Genomic DNA, 20631 nt, shown 5'->3' with positions numbered 1-20631 from the left:
TTTTGAGGCAAAATATGGAAGTTTCATTCAGCAAAGTATTACAATCAATATTAATATATGAAAATGCACTCTATCTTACACTACAAAGCAAACTAGCACAAACAAAAAAAATCCATAAATAATATGGAATTATGTAACTGTATGTATGCAAATATGCAATAATATTTCATTTGGTTCTCAATTATGGCGTTGTTAAGAATGGTTTGAACGTCATAAACACTCCAATCAGCTCGATCACATTTAAGATAAAGAAAACCATCTGCATACCTGCATCAAATCAATTAAGCCTTCAATAAATTATCACAAACAAAAATATGCAATCCTTAATTTTTTAGTGTTTAAACCCTTTATTGTTAGATTATAATTTGAGAAATGGTTACGATACTCCATGTTTTTAATGTAGCACGCTCTAGTTTACACATGTGCGAAAGTTATAGCTCTAGTTTTTTTTATGTGATGGTGTTCAATGTAGTTAGAGCAGACACCTGCACATTTTTAGGAAATTCGAAATAATTTAGGATGCCGAAAACAGAATTAAAATTTTCATTTCCATCACTTGTGCTAAATTCTCAACTGGATTGTTTTGGATATTGTTTTCAGCACCAACTATTATAAATTTTTTGAAAACGTGCAAAATGATTGCTCTAACTACAATAAACACCGCCATATAAAAAGTCTGATGATATAACTACGGTACCACATAAAAAATATGTGGTAGTGTAGCCACTTGCGACAATTTGGAATTATAATAAACAAAATTTTCATTTTAAATATAAATATATAAAAAATTATTTAAAATATATATGCTGGCGGACCAACATGGGCATACATATAATTGGAAATAACTGTTTTTTTTTCTTGACTCTATTATGTATTCTTAGACCATTTCTAATATAAAATGTAAATTTTGTGTTAAAAGACACAAAAATGAGTCAATGTTATATTTGACTCAATATTTATAATTATACTCTAATATACAAGATACAAAATAATTGAAAAAATTAATAATTCATTTTATATTTATTGAGAATATATTTTTTTGGTCTAAATTATGTACTCCAAATTACTTATTATAGTAAGTCTTTTTTTAAAAAATGAATGAAAATGCAATATGTTAGTCAATAATTGTTAATTAATAAATTATAATAATGAGTGGTAAATGTTAAATAAAAATACAAAATTTATTGTTATGCCCAATTTGACTAATGCTAGTTTTTTTTTTATCAAATTTAACATAATTTTTAACATGTGTCAAATTTTGCACATTTTTTTAAAACATCATTAAAATTATATTTTTTTTCTAAAATATGCTAAATATAACAATTCATCATTTTTTTAACACTTCATTAGATATGCTTTTATAAAATAAAGATATAGCAACTCATATAAAATGATATTATTTTTAATTATTAACATACCCGGAAGAATGGAGGCACCAAGACGGGTTTGTGCCCAAGAAATCCTGTATTAAAATATTAAAACAAGTAATGAATCATGAATATATGTAGTGTATGACATTAGGAGTAGTTTGCATTAATAATTAATTAATTATGTTAATTACAGAATGTAGAAAAAAAAAGGAGAAAATAAACTATATATAATAGTTAGAGAAATTTGTGGTAAAAATTGCAGTAATTTTTTTTTGCAGTAAAATTTAATAAATAGTCTAAAATATTGCAGTTAAATAACTAGAATTTACTTTTTTTTGGCAACAAAAGTCAGTAAGCAAAATGTGAATTACTTACATTACACCACCTATAGATGGACCAACTGCTTTAGCAAGAGACATTGTAGTCATTGCAATGCCATTAGCAGCACCTCTTTGATCTTGATCCTGTTGTTAATTTAAATTATTTAAGAAATTAATTCGTCGAAATAATAAATATCTATTGAAGAAAGTGAATATTACTAATAATAAAGTTAAAAAAAAATGTTACCACAGCTCTATTTTGCATTATGGTCAAGGAAGTGCAAATGAGTAGCTACACACCGAAGAAGTTGTTTATCGTTAGTACATTAATTAAAGAGAAAGATTTAAAGTTGTAATAAGGTAGGCCTAGTGTGGTACTTACAGATAGAGCATTCTTCAACAGTGATGACACATTTAAGAGTATCCAAAGAGTGACCCCTGAGAATGCTATTAGAAAGGGATAACCGGCCAACAGAGGAATTGATAAAATCTGATCATGGAAAAGCAATAAATTAATTAAGCAAATTAAATCAACAAAAGATCAGAGAGAAATTATTTTATTAGAAAACCTAATGGTTATACCTAATTCATTATTAATCCAAATCCAAATCCAAATCCAAAATGAATATGAAATAATTAATAATGGGAAGGAGTAGAATTAGGTTCAAGAATTACCCCTGCAACGCGAGAAACCAATATCGTTCCCATAAGCTTTGCCAGGTACGGGTATAAAAATGTCTGGGAGATAATCATAGAAAAACCTGTGAACAAATAAAATATATATGTGTAATCGAGTAATAAACAAGCAATCAAATAAATAAAAATGTACCACCTTTCATGCATATAAATTCATTGATCTCTACGAAGATTATTCATCAGTGAAGATTAAAGTCTTAATAATATAAAAGAGAAAAGTAAATAAGAAATTAGCAAAATACAAATTTGATTGAATATGTAAAAATAAACATTATTATAATGCAACTATTATTATTATTTGTTAAAACTTTAGATGCATACCATCGAAGAAGCTAACCAAATTAATCTTAATAAAACAATAATATTCTTCCTTTATTTACTTTAAATTATTTTTATATTTTGAAATATTTGAAAGAATTTATTATATAAAACAAAATATTATTATTTTGCATTTTGAAATAAAATTTTATTATTATTGTCTTTTAAATAAATTATTTATAGAAAATAATTTGTTAAATTATATATATATAAAATATTTTATTTTTTATTTTAAAATATTTTATATTTAAGTGATTGTAACATAAAATTTTAATTCAAAAAATAAAAATAATATTTATAAAAATATATTTGTTTTATTTAAATAAAATATTTTTTTAAAGTTTTAAAAAAAATGTTAGAAAAATATAAAAGAATTTCATGTAAATAAACAGAAAGTATCATTGTCTTATTAAAGTTAATTTTTACCAAAAATAATTTAAAAGAAACATTTTTTGTTATTTAGTAAAATACATAACAATTGAAACTACATAAATGTACGTGAGTAAGTAACATATAAGGATATAATTTGTTATTATTAAATTCATAAGAAGATAAGTGAATGTTTAAACAAATAATAATAATAAATAATAAAAAAAAAGTGTTCCAACTAGTTACCTGAAATTGCAAGAACTTCACCAATTTGTTCGGTTGAATAACTCAAACCCCCAAATTTTTTGGGACTCACTGCCCATAATGAGAAAATCTGTAATAGAAAACACAGATGTCAGTTGTCACTTATGTTGCAAACTTGCAATTAATTATGACAAAAGTATACTTTATAATATGGGTTTCTCTTAACACAGAGTGACTCTCTTGGTTTTTTCTACTAAATAAATTAATGATAATGACGCCTTGTCTAATGAGCTCCACAAAGTGGTCAAAAGTGGGTTGAATGAACGGGAAATTTGAGATTTTATGCTTATTATATGACTACATAATTAAAAAAAATCCACATAATGCAATCGCTGGGTAAAATATGCCAATCATTTCTCATTCTCTATTCTTCTCTCTCCCTCATCACTAATGTCGCCCAACCACCACAAGAGGTCGACCAACACCAGATTTCTATCAAAGAACTTAAAATTTCCATGTGAAATAACATATGAGTATGAGTAATGATATTTACACACAAAATTAACATTAAAATATTACACCAAGTTTTTTCAATCAACTATATTTATTTAAGAAGAGTTCCATTAAATTATTATCACTTGCCACATAAGTGTATTAAATATATAATTTGGTATAAATTATGTGTGTAAATAAAATCTTAGTATCTATATTAAAAAAATCTATTTATTTTCTAAAATGTATATATATGTATAATTTTTTTTTTTCAAATTATAACCTAAAATATCAAAACACACTTTAAATTAAATACAAATATACTTAATTTGTTAAAAATATATATAATAAATAATTTCAGTCGCTAACCCTTTTCTCTTCTTTCACATATTTTTGTATTATAATCTTTAAGTTAGAAACTAAATAAAAATAGGTAATAAACGAAGATTTAAAAAATGTCTATTGAAATGAAGATATTTTTTACCTCGGAATATGCCATGTCATGAAGGCAGAAAACACAGTAAGCAATGATCGCAGACATAAGGGGCCAATTCTTTAAAAGACTTTTCTTACTACTTTTCTTTCCATTTCCACTATTCCCATCTAATAATAAGGGTGTTTCCAAACTTTCTATTGATTCACTATTTGAATTGTTGTGGTTGTGCAATGTTTCCTGCAATAAAATAAATACTTAAACAAACAGAAAAAAATATTAATTTAATTTAAAAGTAATTAGTGAATACACACACTTAATAAAGATAGAATATTGAGAATTCTCGAAATATTATTTTAATTTTGAAATTTAGAATTTTCTGAGGGTATCGAGAACATGTGATAAGTGTTAGGCATGTTCGAAAGGTTATTTTACAAAAATAATTATTAAAACAAATCTACTATGCAAAGCTATTTTGCCAAATACCCCTAAATTTTATAATAGTTAATATAGTTTTCCATAGTTTAGAAGTTAAGTATAATTTGGCTAAGAAATCCTCTTTGGTTTAATTACTAGTTAGATTGTGTTTTAGTTCTAGCTTTTATCATTTCCATGTCCATGATGATCTATCCTACAAAATGTATTATTATACAAAGTGTATATTTTAAAAAGTTTTTTCAAGAATAATAATTTCGAATAATATTATAAGCATATAATATTTTTTTGTAGTGTAACAAAGGAAGGTATGGTGGTACGTACCGGACACCAGCAAGAAACAATAAGCACTACGAATGCCATAGCCGATATACATAAGCATGGCAAGAAATAAGGAAACCTGCGTACAATATCAATAGTTGAGGTTTATTATTTTGTGAGATTGTCTATATATTTAGTTTATATATATTATATATGCAACTTAATATAAATAACTCAATTAAAAAATGAATAGCTAGACTATATACCTCCCGAGGAATGAATTTTTTGAAAATATATTCGGATATTTTTCTGCAGGCTGGTAGAGAAAAACAGTAATAATAATTAGCATCAAATTAGATTTGAATGTATAGGAAATTTTACAGTAGTGGTATGAGTTTAGCCGTTATCGGTAGGAGAGTTATTGTTTGTGACACGTAGAGAAATTATAAATCAATTATTGTTATATGATGTTGTATTAGTTATAGTAGACATCTCACTAACTTTTGGAAAATTCCAAATAATATACGATGCTCAAAATATTGTTCAATCAGTCAATTGCACTTGTATTTTTTTTATATACATGCAACTAACTATTTTAAACTTTTATTTTTAGCATTATAAAGTATTTAGAAATTTTTAAAAATTAGTGGAAAGTCTTATTGTAACTACAATATATATCATCATATAAAAAAATTTGAATTATAAATTTTATACGAACCTAAAACAGAAATGCCTCTCACCCGTAGGGGCTAAATTGAGAACCCTAATATAAAATTTCTCAATATAAATTGTAAATTCATTAAAACATATAATATTGTACATGGAAGAGATGAAGAAAGAAATAATAAAATAAGCAAACCTGGACTAAAAAGCCTCCTATAGCTGGGCCAATGATCAGCCCAATTCCCCATGCTGTTGTAACCTATGAAATAAAGAATTAGTTAAATTAAAAACACAACTTTAATAATTGATATCATATTATATAGAACATTGCTATAAAGCACCCTATAACATGACGTATCATAATTGGAATTGTGAGATCCGATTTTAAATAATATTATATGTTACGTCGTAATGAGTGAAGAATTTAGAAATAGGTATTATTTATTATATATATTAATAAAATATTTATTATATTGGTAAATTTAAAAACTCACTGTTGATAATCCTAAAGCTTGGTGTTCTTCTCTAAATATTTCAGTTGCATATGCCTGTTCATAAAGTCACAAGATAAATCAATCTAGTTATCATTCAAAATCAAAATTGAGAAAATTTAAATCGACATAATAAAATGAAAAAAGTATCTACCAAATTAAATACATTTAAATTTATCCTTTTTTTTATTATGTTAGAAAAGTTAAGTGAGATACATCTAATATAAGAGTTGATTATGTCAAATATTACAATTTTAACCACTTATTTAAATTTTGAGGTCTCACTTTAAAAAATATAGTAGTAACAAATACATGCAAACCTTATTAAATATAATATTCTAATATACATACTGTTTTTGTAGAACTAATGCTGGTAACCATATTCTATATATAATGTTTTTTTTAATATTTTCTTTTTTGTTAATTTTTAGTTAGTTTCTTTAAACAAAGTAACAATAATAAATTAACCGATACAAGTAATATGCAATGTACGATTGTTTAGTTTTATTTATAAAATTTATTAATTATTTTGATTAAATTTGTATTATTATCATATAAATTTTAAATAAATAAATAATTATATATATAAAATAATAATGTAAATAAATTAAATGAAAAATTAAATCAAAACATTATTATGATTTTTTAATATATTTATATAATATGATAATATTTTTAAACATAAATAATAATTTTTTAATAAAAATTGAGATTATGTATTATATATTATAATTACAATGATATTTTATAATATTTAAATTTATATTAATGTAATTATTATATATGTATTAAATATTATTATTATAATAATATTTTATAATATTTGAATTCATATTAATATAATTAGCACAAAACTAGTACTATATATTTTTTTATTATTATAATAATATTTAAATTTATATTAATATAATTATTAAATATTTTGTCAAATATAAATTTATATTAATATAATTGATAAATATTTATTTTTGATTAGTTTTAAAGGTATATTCCGCTAAAGTTAACAAAACAAACCGTTAATACACTTTTTATATAGAAGAGATATGAGAAGAATTAGTAATAGTTAATTAAACTAGTACACACTATAGGGAAAATTAAAATAAAGAATTTATATATGTACCCTAATTGCTACAAGTGCACCACTAAAACATCCAAGAAGAAATCTTGTAGTGATGGCCATCCAATAGCTTAGATTAAGTCCAAATAGAGTATTAAAAATAACCCTGCAACGTACATAAAATGATTTAATATCATTGTGAAATAATGTAACAGATATTTTTTTTAATGAAGGAATCCAGTATATGCTAAATTGCTAATAATGCTATCAAATACGAAGAAATTTTAATAATATTACAACAAATTTTATTGGGAAGAATATTCTTCCCAATGAAATTCCTCCAACAAAATAAGTCAAAAACAATATTTTTGATACGTATAAATGATTAAATTTATGTTGTTTCTCAATAAGCCATGAGTGATAATTTATCTTAATACTTTAAAGGGTTTTTAGCATAAATATCTCATGATTCACTACACCAAAAATGGGAATTAGTGACATTTGCTCATATATTAATTTTAGTTCCAAAAACAGTAATAATTAAGTTTTTTTAATTCAATTTATTTTAACAAGATTCTAAGTTTTTTTTAAAAAAAATTTTAAGACGTACTTTTCTAAACATTATACACTCCAAATATTTTTACACATCATATTTCTATGGAAAATTCAAAACTAAGAATTTTGTAAATAATAATAATAATAATAATAATAATAAAGACTTAATTATTATTGTTTGTATATAAAACTCAATAACTTATTGCAAAAAAAAAAAAAAAAAAAAATTATTAGAAACTGAATTGCCAAATAAGATGAAACTCATGAGGAAACATTTATACTAAAACTCTCAATTTCAATTCATAATAACTTAAAAATATATGTAAATTAAGGGCAAAAGGATATAGTTACTAACACTGTAGCAAGTCCTATTATTATGACAGGTTTTCTACCATAACGATCGGCCATTCTTCCCCAGTAAATAGAAACCAAAGCTCGCCCAAGCATGTAGGAAGCACCTTCGAATTCGATAGATATATATTTTTAACATTAATGTTAGGAATAGTACATTTCTGGAATATATATTTACATAAAATAATATTCAACATTATTGTTAATTAAAATAGTACGATATTACCAACAAAACCAGCATAGTATCCAATATCCTCCTCTCTTTTAGCAATGTTCAAATCTCTAATCTGCGAACATTATTTAAAAATAAATAAATAAATAATGAATAGCTAGTACTTTATATGGGATCATGAAAATCTGACTTTATCATTTAAAAACAAGTATGTGTGATCCAATATTAATATTATAACTTGCATCCTTAAATATGTCTTTCAATACATTCAAATCATTTTCTAAAGAAAAATAAAAAAATCCAATCATAATATCTCAAATCAATATTTATAAACTATTATTTTTAAGATAGAAACCAATCAATCCCTATATGTTTTGACAAAACCTACTAAAAAAATTTGTCAAAAACCAAAAAACTGAACTAAAGTTTAATTTGTGATTGATTTTGGTCATATTTTTAATTTTACTCTTTATATTTTTATAATGTCAATTAATTTATTTTTTATTTTTCAAAACTAAAACTAATATATAATAGAAAAATTATTAAATAAAGTGATGAGATCTCAAGATAAATATATTTCAGTTTTAGATTAAAAAAAATAAATTATTTTAGTTGTGATAAAATAAGACTAAAAAAAATGGACCAAAATTAAATAGAGTTAATGTTGATATATATATTTAAAATAGAAAGTTACTATTGAAATTTTCAAAAATCAAAATCTAGTATTAAGTTCAATCAAATTACTACTTTCTTTAATTATATTGTCATTTCTTTTAATTGATTTGTACCGTTTTCATATCTCTTGTAAACCATAAAATATGGTAATACAAATATCCCATTCTAAATCTAACTAGTAAAGATTCCCATATTACAAAGAAAAAAAAAGAAAAAAAGATTCCACTGATTAAAGAAAATAAAACAATATTTTATGAATTAAGTTGACTGAAGTAATAAATAATAAAAAATAGACGGAAAGCATCACCCTGAAGCCATTTAAAAGAGTATTATTTTCAGACAATATGATACCCAACGTATGACTTAAATTTAATATAGCATGATGACCCTTGGATTTGTGTAGGACCCACCAAAATGGACGGCTTAGATTAGTCCGACTCTACTGATGAAACCAAGCCTAGGCCTACATTGTATGATTTTCAAAACTGTGGATCGAAAATTTGAAAGGGCTTTGGAAACCAGTTCCTACCAACTTGTTTTAGGTGGTTCGTCAAGATCTTGCCACGTAATTTGTAATAATTTATGTATATAAATAAATTCTTGAGGTCAAATAATTAAGCACTACAAAACAAAAAACAGAACAAAAATGAAGCTGTCTGATATGTTCTTTAAAAATTAATAACATTAATTGTAGGTGAAAAAAGAAGAATAACCGTTACTCACCATAAAATAGAGATAAGGGAAGAGAGAAACTATTGGCAGAGCTGAGTGCATATCATCATAAGAAACAAATGAAAATGTTAGTATCATATAATATATTAAATGAGCAATATTGTCAATTAACAAAATGTTAGTGTTATGTATGACACATATATTCAAGAAAAGAAGTAATATTGTAGTTTTTTTTTTAATTTTTAAAGCAAGCAATAAAATTGCAGTTTAAAGTTCAATGAAGGAGTGTAATCGTTAATTAATAAAAAGAAAGAGGTCTATATATGTTGTTTGAACTGGATTATTACTTAGAATCACATTGAAATATGTGAGCTATATCTCTACTATTTTTGGTGTATATGAAAAATTAAATTTACAATAATATAATTTTTTGTAACTTTACTAAACAAATGATTAAAAATATTTTTTTAATTGTAAAGGAAAAAAAAAGGCCCTGGCTTCAACTATATATGTGTATTGAGAGAATTAGACAGACAATGATATATGTCTAGATTCAAACATATATACAGTACTAGGCAGTAATAATTATTAATATTCATGAACACTTGCAAAGAAAAAATGAAAAGTTGATAAACATTAATTATATATAATAATGTACAATTCTTTTTTCTTCCCATCTCATGTTCTGCTCTTAGACTCACTATATATGAGTTTTTACTTTCTATATATATATATATTTAAAGTTTTTTTTCCTTCTTTCTTTCTTAGATACTTGTAATTTTATCAGATCTTTTTGTGCGGTGATATCTCATCTCACTACTCTTTGAAGTTAATAACAATGTCAAGCGGTTGGTGGTAATAGCTTATTTTAATTTAGAGTCATATGTGTTTAATCAACTAATCTAATGATGAAATTAATTAAGGAGATAATTAAGTGAACGATAAGAATATATGTATAGAATTAATTAAGGAGACTTACCACAAGAGAGAACAACGATCCATATGAAAGTCAGTTCTCGAAAGGGATAACCTTTGTTTGAGATTTTGTAGAGATCAACTTTGCAACCAGGGCAATTGGGATGGTACTTCAACACCCTCTCCATGCTCTCTTCCTCACCATTTTCTCCCATCTTTCTCTCTTTCCACTCTGAATTCTTTCTTCAACCACACCCCAAAAGACTACTATATATAATCATGTATAATAGTGTACCTGAAAAGACTATCTTGCCCTCCATACGACTTTTCAATTATTAGTCCTTTGTATATGTCACATGCAGATTCAGCAAGCAAAAATATATATTACATGTCACATGCAGCTCCTGGTGGAATCACTCTATAAGTTGTCTTTCTTAGTAAATTATGTTGGACACGCGCGTAGTATTTATTTTAAACACTTATGGCATCTGTTTTTATTATAATTATGTATATATATACATGAGCTGGCAGGACCTAACTTAACTTGTTATATGTATCGAGAATCATCACTTGTGCCTATTTGTGTATTTTTTTTCAGAGAGTACTTATTGTCTAGATTTGGACGGATTGAAATGAAAAGAAGGTACAATAATTTTTTGGATTTTTTGTTTTATTCTATTATTTGTTTGGATTCAATATTTTGATAATTTTTTTTGATCTTGTGTTTGTAAAATGATTTAAATAAAATCTTAAGCCCGATTTTGATAAACAAAAAATTGAATATAACAATATAGTTATTAGACAGAATGATTGTGTTTTTGCTATGAGTTATTAGAGTAGTCCCAATTGTTACTTTAAAGTAGTCTAAATATAATTTTTTTTAGCTAAATGACCTAATATCTACTCCAGTGGCTCTTCTAAATATATATGTATAATAACTTAGTACTAAACCCAATAAATTCTATTCTAAATGTAGCTAAGCTTAAATTAGCTATGTAAACATTTTTTTAATATTTTTTTTTGTCCTTTTTTCCCTTTCTCTCTCCCATTAGCAAATTTTTTTTTTCTTTTTTAATATGTTTTTTTTACTTAAGCTATTAAATAATATTTATAAATATAATATTTAAATGATGTCAAAAGAAAATATAGAGTAGTTGATGTATGGTGTAATGTAAAAATGTGAGGTAAAATAAAAAAAGTGAAATTTTGATGAGGTATTTTAATAAATAGAGTAGAGTAACCATTGTGAGTGCTCTTAGTATGATGAATTATTTGTGATTTTAGTTCAAAAATTTGATCAAAATCAAATTTAGAGGTCTATTTGAACTATTTTATAAAATACAGAGTCTAAATAAATAATTAGACGAAATACAAAACCCAAAAAGTATAAATCCTAAAAAAATAATATTATAATAATTTAATTTGGAGATCATGCATATTGGACGTTGAAGGAAGATGCCAAGTATCAATCAAAATTTTGGAGATTAGATTGTTTGAATAATATTTAATTTGTTTGTTTCACATGCATATACATATATATATATATATATATACTAGATACAATCAACGTGCATTGCAATGCATGTTGTTTTATTTAAAGAATTTATTAATTATTTTTATTAAATTTCACTGTCATATACGACAAGTTACTGCTCGATATACTATCAGAGAAGCTCAGCTGGTCGAAGTACACTTGGCAAATGAATAACAATCATTGCTCGGTACGCTTGAGAGAGAGTGGCTGGTCGGTGCGACATACAGGTAAACCTGACCAGCAGAAAGTAGTTACACTCATCGTTCATAGTCCATAGGAATTGTCCAACCACCCGCAAAGAGCATCTAACAGTCCTGAAGACTTGGCCAAACCTTCTAACAAATTACACAATAACCACTTGCGATAATGTAGGGATATTTTCTCATCAGATATGCTCAGATGCAACCTTGAGGCGAAAGGGACAGTGTAGATACAAACTCTCCACCGCAGTGGAGGGGGTTTAGAAAAATTGCCTACCGACTAGCACCAGAAACATACCGGACAACTTTATTTTTATACCTAGCAGGGATTATGCCTTATTGTATTGTCTTTTACACATAGAAATCCACTTGTAATCCCTTGTGATCTTGTGTAAACTTTCAAGATTAATATAAATCTAAGAGGACGTAGGTCATTACCAATCCTTAGGACCGAACCTCTATAAATCCTAGTGTTCTCCATTATTTATTGCTCATTATTACTGGTTTCTTAGCTTATTTATGGTGTATTGATTGTCTAATTAAAAGATTTCTAATTAATTATTTGACTCCGTGTCAGTTGGCTAAAAAACCAGTCAACAATATTATATATAAAAAATGACATAAACATATTAAAAGAACAATTAAACCAAAAGATTGTTTATGTTTTTAAAAAAAAAAATATATATATATATATAATATGATAACCTTTTTAAATATAAATGATAACTTTTGTAATAAAAATTAAGATTATGTATCATATATTATTAAAACATTAGAATTATATATTATCATAATAATATTTATAATATTTGAATTTATATTAATATAAATACTACATATCTAGTCTTGTATTATGTATTATTATAATAATGATATTTTATAACATTTGATTTTGAATTTATATTAGTATAACTATTAAATATGTAGTCTTATATCAAATATTATTTAATAATGGTTGTTATTCATGTTTTCCACCCGTGACACGTGGCATGACCCAATGGGTTTGTGGACCCTCTTAAGAGGTTCGGGTCCGTCCTAAGCCCAATGAACGGGGAAGGAGGAAACCCTGATAGCTCAAACATTATCGAGCCCAACAACATTCAATGGGCGCGAGCATAATGAAGGAACCGGGACTGAGATGCAGGCCCAACTCATCTCCCCGGCCACGACCAACCTACATCTTCCGATATGCTAATTAAGGTGGCAGACTAACTGTTCATTGGAGATGGACCTTACAAGAATCCAGAGGAGATCTCCACCACCATGATGTCCACCTTGGCAAATGAACCCGGGTCCTGGTGAACGAACCAGGACTTCGGTAAATGAATTGAGACATTAGTAAACAAACCTAGACCAGACGTCCAGATAGGGCCCTGATGCTGACCTATCCCCACGAAATCCGACAGTTGGTCTCCTCAACTAACCTGCAGAAGAGGGTACGCATGGAACGTACACTGTTCCTAGGAAATAGTACTGCCACTACTTTGACAGATCCTGTCCCCAGGATCCCGTTAGTAGCCCACGTGGACAGTCCGTGCTAACGTACAATGGGCAGTTGTAAGGCTTGGCCACGCCTAAGCCGGCCTAATGGGCCCAGATTAACAACATCTAATTACGTTACATTCTTTGTATTATGGCTCCGATAGCGAGAAAATTGTAATTACATCCCTATTGGGCCCGGATTAGTCCGACCCAAGTTGTTTGACTGCCTATAAATATGATCAATTGTACATTGTAGCAGAGATATAAGAATTTCTCTTGTAAGCAAGAACTTTGCTAAAACTTGTAGAATAACTCCATTGTTAAAACTCTCTAAATCCTAATACTAGGGACTCGTGGACTAAGGCTCATTAACGACCCAACCACGTAAAAACTATGATTTTCCATCTTTTATCTTTTATTTCCAGCTTTTATTTCGTAACATATTTCTAGTTTCTGAAAAACTCGGCAAACATTTTGGTGCTTTCATTGAGAGCTGAAGAAAACTTGAGTCAACCTTGATCATCTACGAAAATGGTGAACACCAAACATACCATGTTCGATCCTGCTCACTAGCAACAACAAGACAATGGAGAACCATTTCCCAATCAATCACTTCCTCAAGACCAACCCGAGGATGCGCCTAACCAAGGGCCTCTGCCCGACGAGTCCCAGAACTTTGGGGATGGGGGTGGCTATGACGAAGCCTATTATGAGGAAGATGAAGGGGAGTATGAGGATCACGAGGCTGAAAATCCTGTTGATCTTGACGAGAAGGATGTGGGTCCTGAATAGGAGGATCCAGAGGTGGTCTGTTTGAGACAACAGGTCCTGGATCAAGAAGCCAGGATGGCTGAACAACATGAGGCCACCTGCCAAATGCAAGAGTCCCTCCTGGCTCTACAGACCTTTATTGCTGCCTAAGGATCGGCAGCCAATCCTTCAGTCGTTCCTCCCCCAGGAACGCAGTTGCCTGTCCCACCTCTATGGATTGGCATACCCAATGATGCTACCAATATTCCTCTTCCAGGACTGTAATGACCCAAAATTTCTAGTAAGGCTTAAGGGCCTTGATTAGTGTGCTGGGAGGGCATAATTGGTATATATGTGATTAAATGAGTAAATGCTTGATTATGTGACATGCCTGATTTTGTGATTATGTGAAAATGATTACATGCATGTTTACGAGTATTAAATATGCATGTGGACCCTGTTTAGCCTTTAAGGGCATATTTGTAAGTTTGGCCCATTGAGGGCATAAATGTAATTATGTGTGATAAATTGTTGAGACCACATTATTATGTGGATATATTTGCAGCATATGGCTCGAGACGGTCATGGCGAGCAAATTGGTGAAATAGTCACGATGAGGATTTATACCCGGCTCGGGGGAGCCTGGGGGTATTTTTGGGAATTTATAAAATATATTTCGGAGATTATTATACATTTGGGTAAATAATTGGTGATTAATTGGATGACATAATTAATTAATGGATATTAGGAACACTTGAGGAATTAGCGGGAATTGGGAGCAAAATGACCCCTTTTCCCTTAGGGGCCATTTGAGGGTTAGAAAACTTTGGAGGGGTAATATGGTATCTTGCTTAGATGATATATTCAGAATTTAGTATAAGAATATAGAGGGTGGTGGATTAACTCAAGGAAAGAAGGTTTCTCAGCTCACTCTCACTCATCTCTCTCTCACGATTTCTCCTCAATCTCTCTTCCTTGGTGATTGAATTTTGGGGTTGTTGAAGGAGTTTAGAAACTTGAAGACTTGAGGAAATTGAAGTAGCTTTAGCTTGCATAATTGAAGCTATTCAACCAGAAAAACTCAATTTAGTAGTTGGAGGATTTAAGCTCAAGAGTTTTTGACTGGAAGCTGGTGGGGGATTCAAGCATAGTTAAGGTAAAATTATGAATCTTTAACTTTGAGTTTCTAGTTAGATATAGGATGAATTATGGAGGATTGATTGGTTCTGTTTTGATTGATGAGTTGAGCAGTGGTTGTTACTGTGATTTTTAAGGCTGAATTGAGGTGTGGGTTTCTGTTTATATTGTTGGGAATTATAGGATGAAAGTATGTGATTATGGGTCCAAGTTCGTAGTTGGTTTAGTGTTGAATTGAGGGGAAAATTATGGGTAGAACTTGAGTGTTCTTGGCTGGGAGAAGGAGGAGAAAACCCAGGTTTTCTCTGGGTTCAAAGGGCGTGCCGCGGCGCATGTGGCCCTTCTGGCCTGGGATGCTCTCTAACTTGGGGCAAGTCGCGACTTGCTGAGCCAAGTCGCGACCCGCTTTGGAATTTTTGCCTTAAAATTATTTCTAGAATTGGTAAGGTTCAGGGATTCGAACCTAGGTGCCCGGTACAATTTCTACTACCCAGTGTGGTAGAAATGGAGGTCCCAGAGGCTAGTTTTCATTTCCTAGGTATTTTATTTTGATTGGAAGTTGATAGATATCAATGGCCCTTGTGACTAGGTTTATCGCCAAGGCTCGAGGCTAAGGACCGTGCTCGGAACCAGTTCACCTTCTTCGCTCAGAATCAAAGGTAAGAAAACTGCACCCGTTTGTGTGGTTGTGTTGAGACTATGATTCCCTATATTTGTATACAATGTTGTACGATTATGTTATGCCATGTGAGCATGAAATAAAAGGCCTAAGAGTGCTGGAATTGATATTTGCGCACAGGATGTGGCTCGGCCACTGGTAGCTAAGGTTAATTAAATAATCACCGAGCTTGGCCTAAGTGAGCCAAAGTCAGTGGGTTAAACGTTGAGCTCGACCTAAGTGAGCCGGAGACAGTGGGTTAAATAGAGAGTGCGACCTAAGGGCGTCGACCCTGAATATTATATGATATGTTTACTATTGTTAATCTAATGATTATGGCATGTTGAATACCTGTGTGGATGCCAAAAATCCACCAAGAAAAAAAAAGTCTATAAGTCCATGGTTGGAATACAGGGCTAAAGGTTACTTAGTCATGTTATTAGACTCGGGCCTGTAAGCCTTATGGAACTGGGAGAGTGTCCCAAGGGAAGCATCACCTTATGAGCCATGAAGTATGGTCTTGCTAGGCTAAGGGGCCAAGCGGTGCATTGCAAAAGGGTAAGTGCATGAAGCCCTTGCATTGCAAGGCCCTGCTTGTCTTGAGCCACGTGCCTCTACCACGCATAGAGAGGCTCTCCTCACACCACACCCACACGTCTCACAAGTCTCCCCTCATAATGAGCCTCATCCTAAGGGTCTCGCACAGCCTCGCATAGCGAGGCCAAGGGCCTCGCGCACCTGAGGGGCTCACACCACGTGGAGCCTTACACCACGCCGAAGTCTGCACCATGGCCTCGCAACATTACTAGAGGCGCGTGCCAAGGGCCGTACATCGCGGTCTCACTCCAAGGGGCCTCGCCCAGATGCCATCTCGCGCGCCTAGGGGTCTTGCCCAGATGTCGTCTCGCGCGCCTAGGGGACTCGCCCAGATGTCGTTTCGCACGCCTAGGGGACTCGCCCAAATGCCATCTCGCGCGCCTAGGGGCCTCGCCCAGATGCTGTCTCGCGCGCTAAGGGCCTCGCGCTTCGCGCACCTGAGGGGCTCACACCATGTGGAGCCTCGCACCACGCCGAAGCCTGCACCATGGCCTCGCTCCAAGGGACCCACGCGCGCATAGCCTCGCGACACCACTAGGGGCGCATGCCAAGGGCCTTGCTCCAAGGGGTCTCGCCCAGATACCGTCTCGCGCGCCTAGGGGTCTTGCCCAAATGCCATCTCGCGCGCCTAGGGGCCTCACCTAGATGCCGCCTTGCGTGCCTAGGGGCTTTGCCCAGATGCCGTCTCGCGTGCCTAGGGGCCTCGCCTAGATGCCGCCTTGCGTGCCTGGGAGCCTCACCCAGATGCCTCCTCGCGCGCCTAGGAACCTCACCTTGCACGACCACCCACCACAAGGAGTGTCGTGGGTGTCTGGACGAATGAATCACAAGATACCTCTCGGTTCATTTCCATGAAGCCATTCCGCAAGGTCCATGATTGCAAAACACCTTGGAATGATGCATAAGGGTTTCAACACTTGAAGTCTATGGGAATACGATACCTTGCGAGGATAAAATCCTGTGGCTCGAGGGGGCCGTACAGGCGATATGCGCCTGCAAACCAAGAGGAGTTAGAGTACGGACACGATGTCCATACCAGACAAGTAATGGCCGTATGAGAATGGTACGTGGTCCGGAATCCCTCAGCACGCTTGTGAGGTCCGTACCCGACAAGTAGTGGAGACATAATATGGTACTAGGACAGGAGCAGTTTTGCAGACCCCTGACACGTACCGAAGCATACCACCACTCCTTCAACACCACTACAACCTGTACCACAACCTTGACAATGTACCTATGTACAATCTTGTCCCCTGGGACCACAATGTACCAGGAACCATTAGAGCTCCAATATAAATAGACTCTCACCCCTCCAGTAGAGGGGGTTGGAAAATTCATTGTAGGCTGAAGCTATGAAGCAATATACATTTTTTACTCCATTGTTGATCTATGTTTATCCTTCCATAAGTCTATTCTAAGTTCTCATCTGAACATCACTTGACTTACCTTTGAGTTTTCCAATCTAATTTCGTTGATGAGATTTCACCGTCAACAACCTGGATGATAGATTGTTGATTTGTCAATTGTTATCACTGAATATGTGAATGCTATGGACTGTTGAATATCTGGTTAATGTTTTATGAATTATTTGGTTATCTATATTGATTATGCTATGATGTTATAGTTTTATTGCTGGGCCTCGGCTTGCGGGTGTTATGTGGTGCAGGTAAGGGCAAGGGTAAGATGAATTCTGGGGGCGAGGTGTACATTGTCAGCTGCTCGGTCGCCACGGTTGAGGGATTGTACAGGGACGGGAGCCTAAAATGTGTATTTTTCCATTAGAGTGACCTTGAGTATTTATAACTTTTGGAAATTTTGTGAATAGGTACTTTAAACCCTATTTTGGGATCTCATGTACTAAAACATTCATTTTAATGAAAATGACCTGTTTATGACCAAAATATTTTAATCCTAACCTGTTTATGACTTTAGATTCACATTTTCATTTAAATGACTTGATTAGCAAGTCTTGCACTATTTTAAACACACAGTGTAACGGTCTTGGTTATCCAGGGCGTTACAAGGACCATCCCCACATCCCGAATTCGGCCCGTCGAACCCTGCTCAAGTAAAAGGGAAGGAAAAAATGGCTAACCCCGTTGAAAAAACAAACCCCCAAAGGAGAGCTCATTCCGTTCCAAAATCCAGGGCTAACCCAGGGCAATTCCCTAGGAAAGAATGGATGAATCCTTTCCCAGGACGAGATCATCCAAACGATCCGTAGGGGAAGAGCCTGTAGGGTACTAAGCCCCGGAATGTCCCTAGATAGGACGATCAAGGATGACACTTTTATCCCAGTGCCTTCGTGACACAAGGATCACAGAGGGTAAAAACTTGGAGAAAAGTTGGAACCAATCAGTTCGAGAGATGACCCTTCTCGAGTGGACTTGTGCGACGACCTCAACTCCCGAAAGAAGCTGGCCCGCAAAGAAAAGATTCGCCCCCGAGAAGGCGACTTGAGGAATAACCTCAACGACAGGATGAAAAAAAGAGTCCCCTGGATGATGGAATGGCTAGGCAATTCATGGAATACTTAGTTGCTCTTAACAAGGTCACGGACTGCCTATTCCGGAAGCTAGAAGTAAGCGGTTCTGATTCTGAAGAAGAAGAAAAAGAACCATACGCCAAGAACATCATGGACGTCGTGCTACCCAAAGGGTTCAAGATGCCAGATATACCCGCCTATATCGGGAACACTGACCCCAGAGATCACTTGTCCCGCTACAATTGCCTGATGACTGTAGCTCACGTTTGTGACAATGGAAAATGCCTATGTTTATCAATCAATCTGGCTAGACCCGCAGAAGAGTGGTGGAAAAGACTTAAGATGGGATCGATCCAGTCTTGGTCTGGATTGTAGTTAACTTTTCATAAACAGTTCATGCTGCCATAAAGATGGGCATGGAAGTCAGTGTGCTGGCCAACATCAAACAGCATCCCATGGAGACCCTTAGGGCTTACATCCAATGCTTCATGGAAGAAGCCTAAAAAACTATGGTGGATGAAAGACAACGTCTGGTAGCTCTCCAGTCCGGAATCAGAGCTGGGTCCCCTCTTTGGGATGACATGCAACGCAGCAAGGCGACCACCCTTGAAGAATTCACCAGGAGTGCACAAGGTTTCATCGACTGGGAGGAGGCTCGAATCCAAGCCTTTGGATGGCAGTCAGCAACCCAGTCGACAACACAAACCTTTATCGGATATGGAGCGCAGTATTCGACAAATATCTATCTGGTACGTCCAGCAGAATCAGGATCTATTGGAAACATTGGGTTGCCATTCATGACCTCGACGGTCTATGGTCCCACTTCGGCGGGATATGCTCCGGCTCCATCGGCCCCATTCTCCGGGTAGGAAGTGGCACCCACTGGGTACAATGCCGCTCCCAGCGGTGCCCAACCGCCTTAGGTCAAAGTAGCTGAGGCAAGCATAAGCCCCTCCCAGGGATTGAGATCGGACAGAAGTCAGAACCGATCCGAGCCTTGAAAGAAGGGGAAGAGGGGGTAGGAGCCCCAATCATGGAGTATACCAACTTGGTGGACACCCTGGAAAACATCTACCGTGCAACATGCAATGTAGTCCATTACCGAAAACCAAGCCCCATGTTTAAAGGGGGGAAAGAATTCAAGGGACACCAACAAAAGGTGTGCCTACCATAAGGACGTGGGCCACACAACTGAAGAATGTCGCCAGCTGAAGGACGAGATCAATAATCTGATCAAACTGGGGCATCTCCACCAATGGGTCAGGATGCCAACAAGAGTTCCGGGACTGCCAGCAGCTCCCGGACAACCTTTGGCCCTAGGTGCACAGGCATCATACCA

General features: G+C 32.9%; 1 protein-coding gene across 1 annotated transcript; it reads right to left on the bottom strand.

The window, feature by feature from the left end:
• LOC133797951 (protein ZINC INDUCED FACILITATOR 1-like) lies at nucleotides 1-10700 on the bottom strand. The gene is made up of 17 exons (XM_062236093.1): nucleotides 10514-10700; nucleotides 9586-9626; nucleotides 8242-8302; nucleotides 8020-8122; nucleotides 7173-7275; nucleotides 6056-6109; nucleotides 5758-5820; nucleotides 5165-5214; nucleotides 4962-5037; nucleotides 4254-4442; nucleotides 3320-3407; nucleotides 2366-2451; nucleotides 2073-2180; nucleotides 1938-1982; nucleotides 1746-1834; nucleotides 1419-1462; nucleotides 1-267 (listed from the first exon to the last, which is right to left on the bottom strand). The coding sequence occupies exons 1-17, from the start codon at nucleotides 10662-10664 to the stop codon at nucleotides 182-184; spliced, it is 1437 nt and encodes a 478-aa protein (XP_062092077.1). The 5' UTR covers nucleotides 10665-10700; the 3' UTR covers nucleotides 1-181.
• Nucleotides 10701-20631: the final 9931 nt, after the last annotated feature.

This window comes from Humulus lupulus, chromosome 8, assembly GCF_963169125.1.
Source record: "Humulus lupulus chromosome 8, drHumLupu1.1, whole genome shotgun sequence".
Classification (NCBI taxonomy): Eukaryota; Viridiplantae; Streptophyta; class Magnoliopsida; order Rosales; family Cannabaceae; genus Humulus; species Humulus lupulus.
Note: the sequence above shows the minus strand (reverse complement) of the source record. Positions and strands in the feature narration are given on the sequence as shown.

What these genes read in the sequence shown, in the direction of transcription:
- LOC133797951 (XM_062236093.1), bottom strand. Translation starts at nt 10,664, where the DNA reads ATGGGAGAAAATGGTGAGGAAGAGAGCATGGAGAGGGTGTTGAAGTAC. An exon ending in GTGCACTTGTAGCAATTAGG is followed by an intron (nt 6,110 to 7,172) that starts GTACATATATAA and finishes CTTTATGAACAG; the next exon opens with GCATATGCAACTGAAATATT. An exon ending in AAAAATTCATTCCTCGGGAG is followed by an intron (nt 5,038 to 5,164) that starts GTATATAGTCTA and finishes TATTGTACGCAG; the next exon opens with GTTTCCTTATTTCTTGCCAT.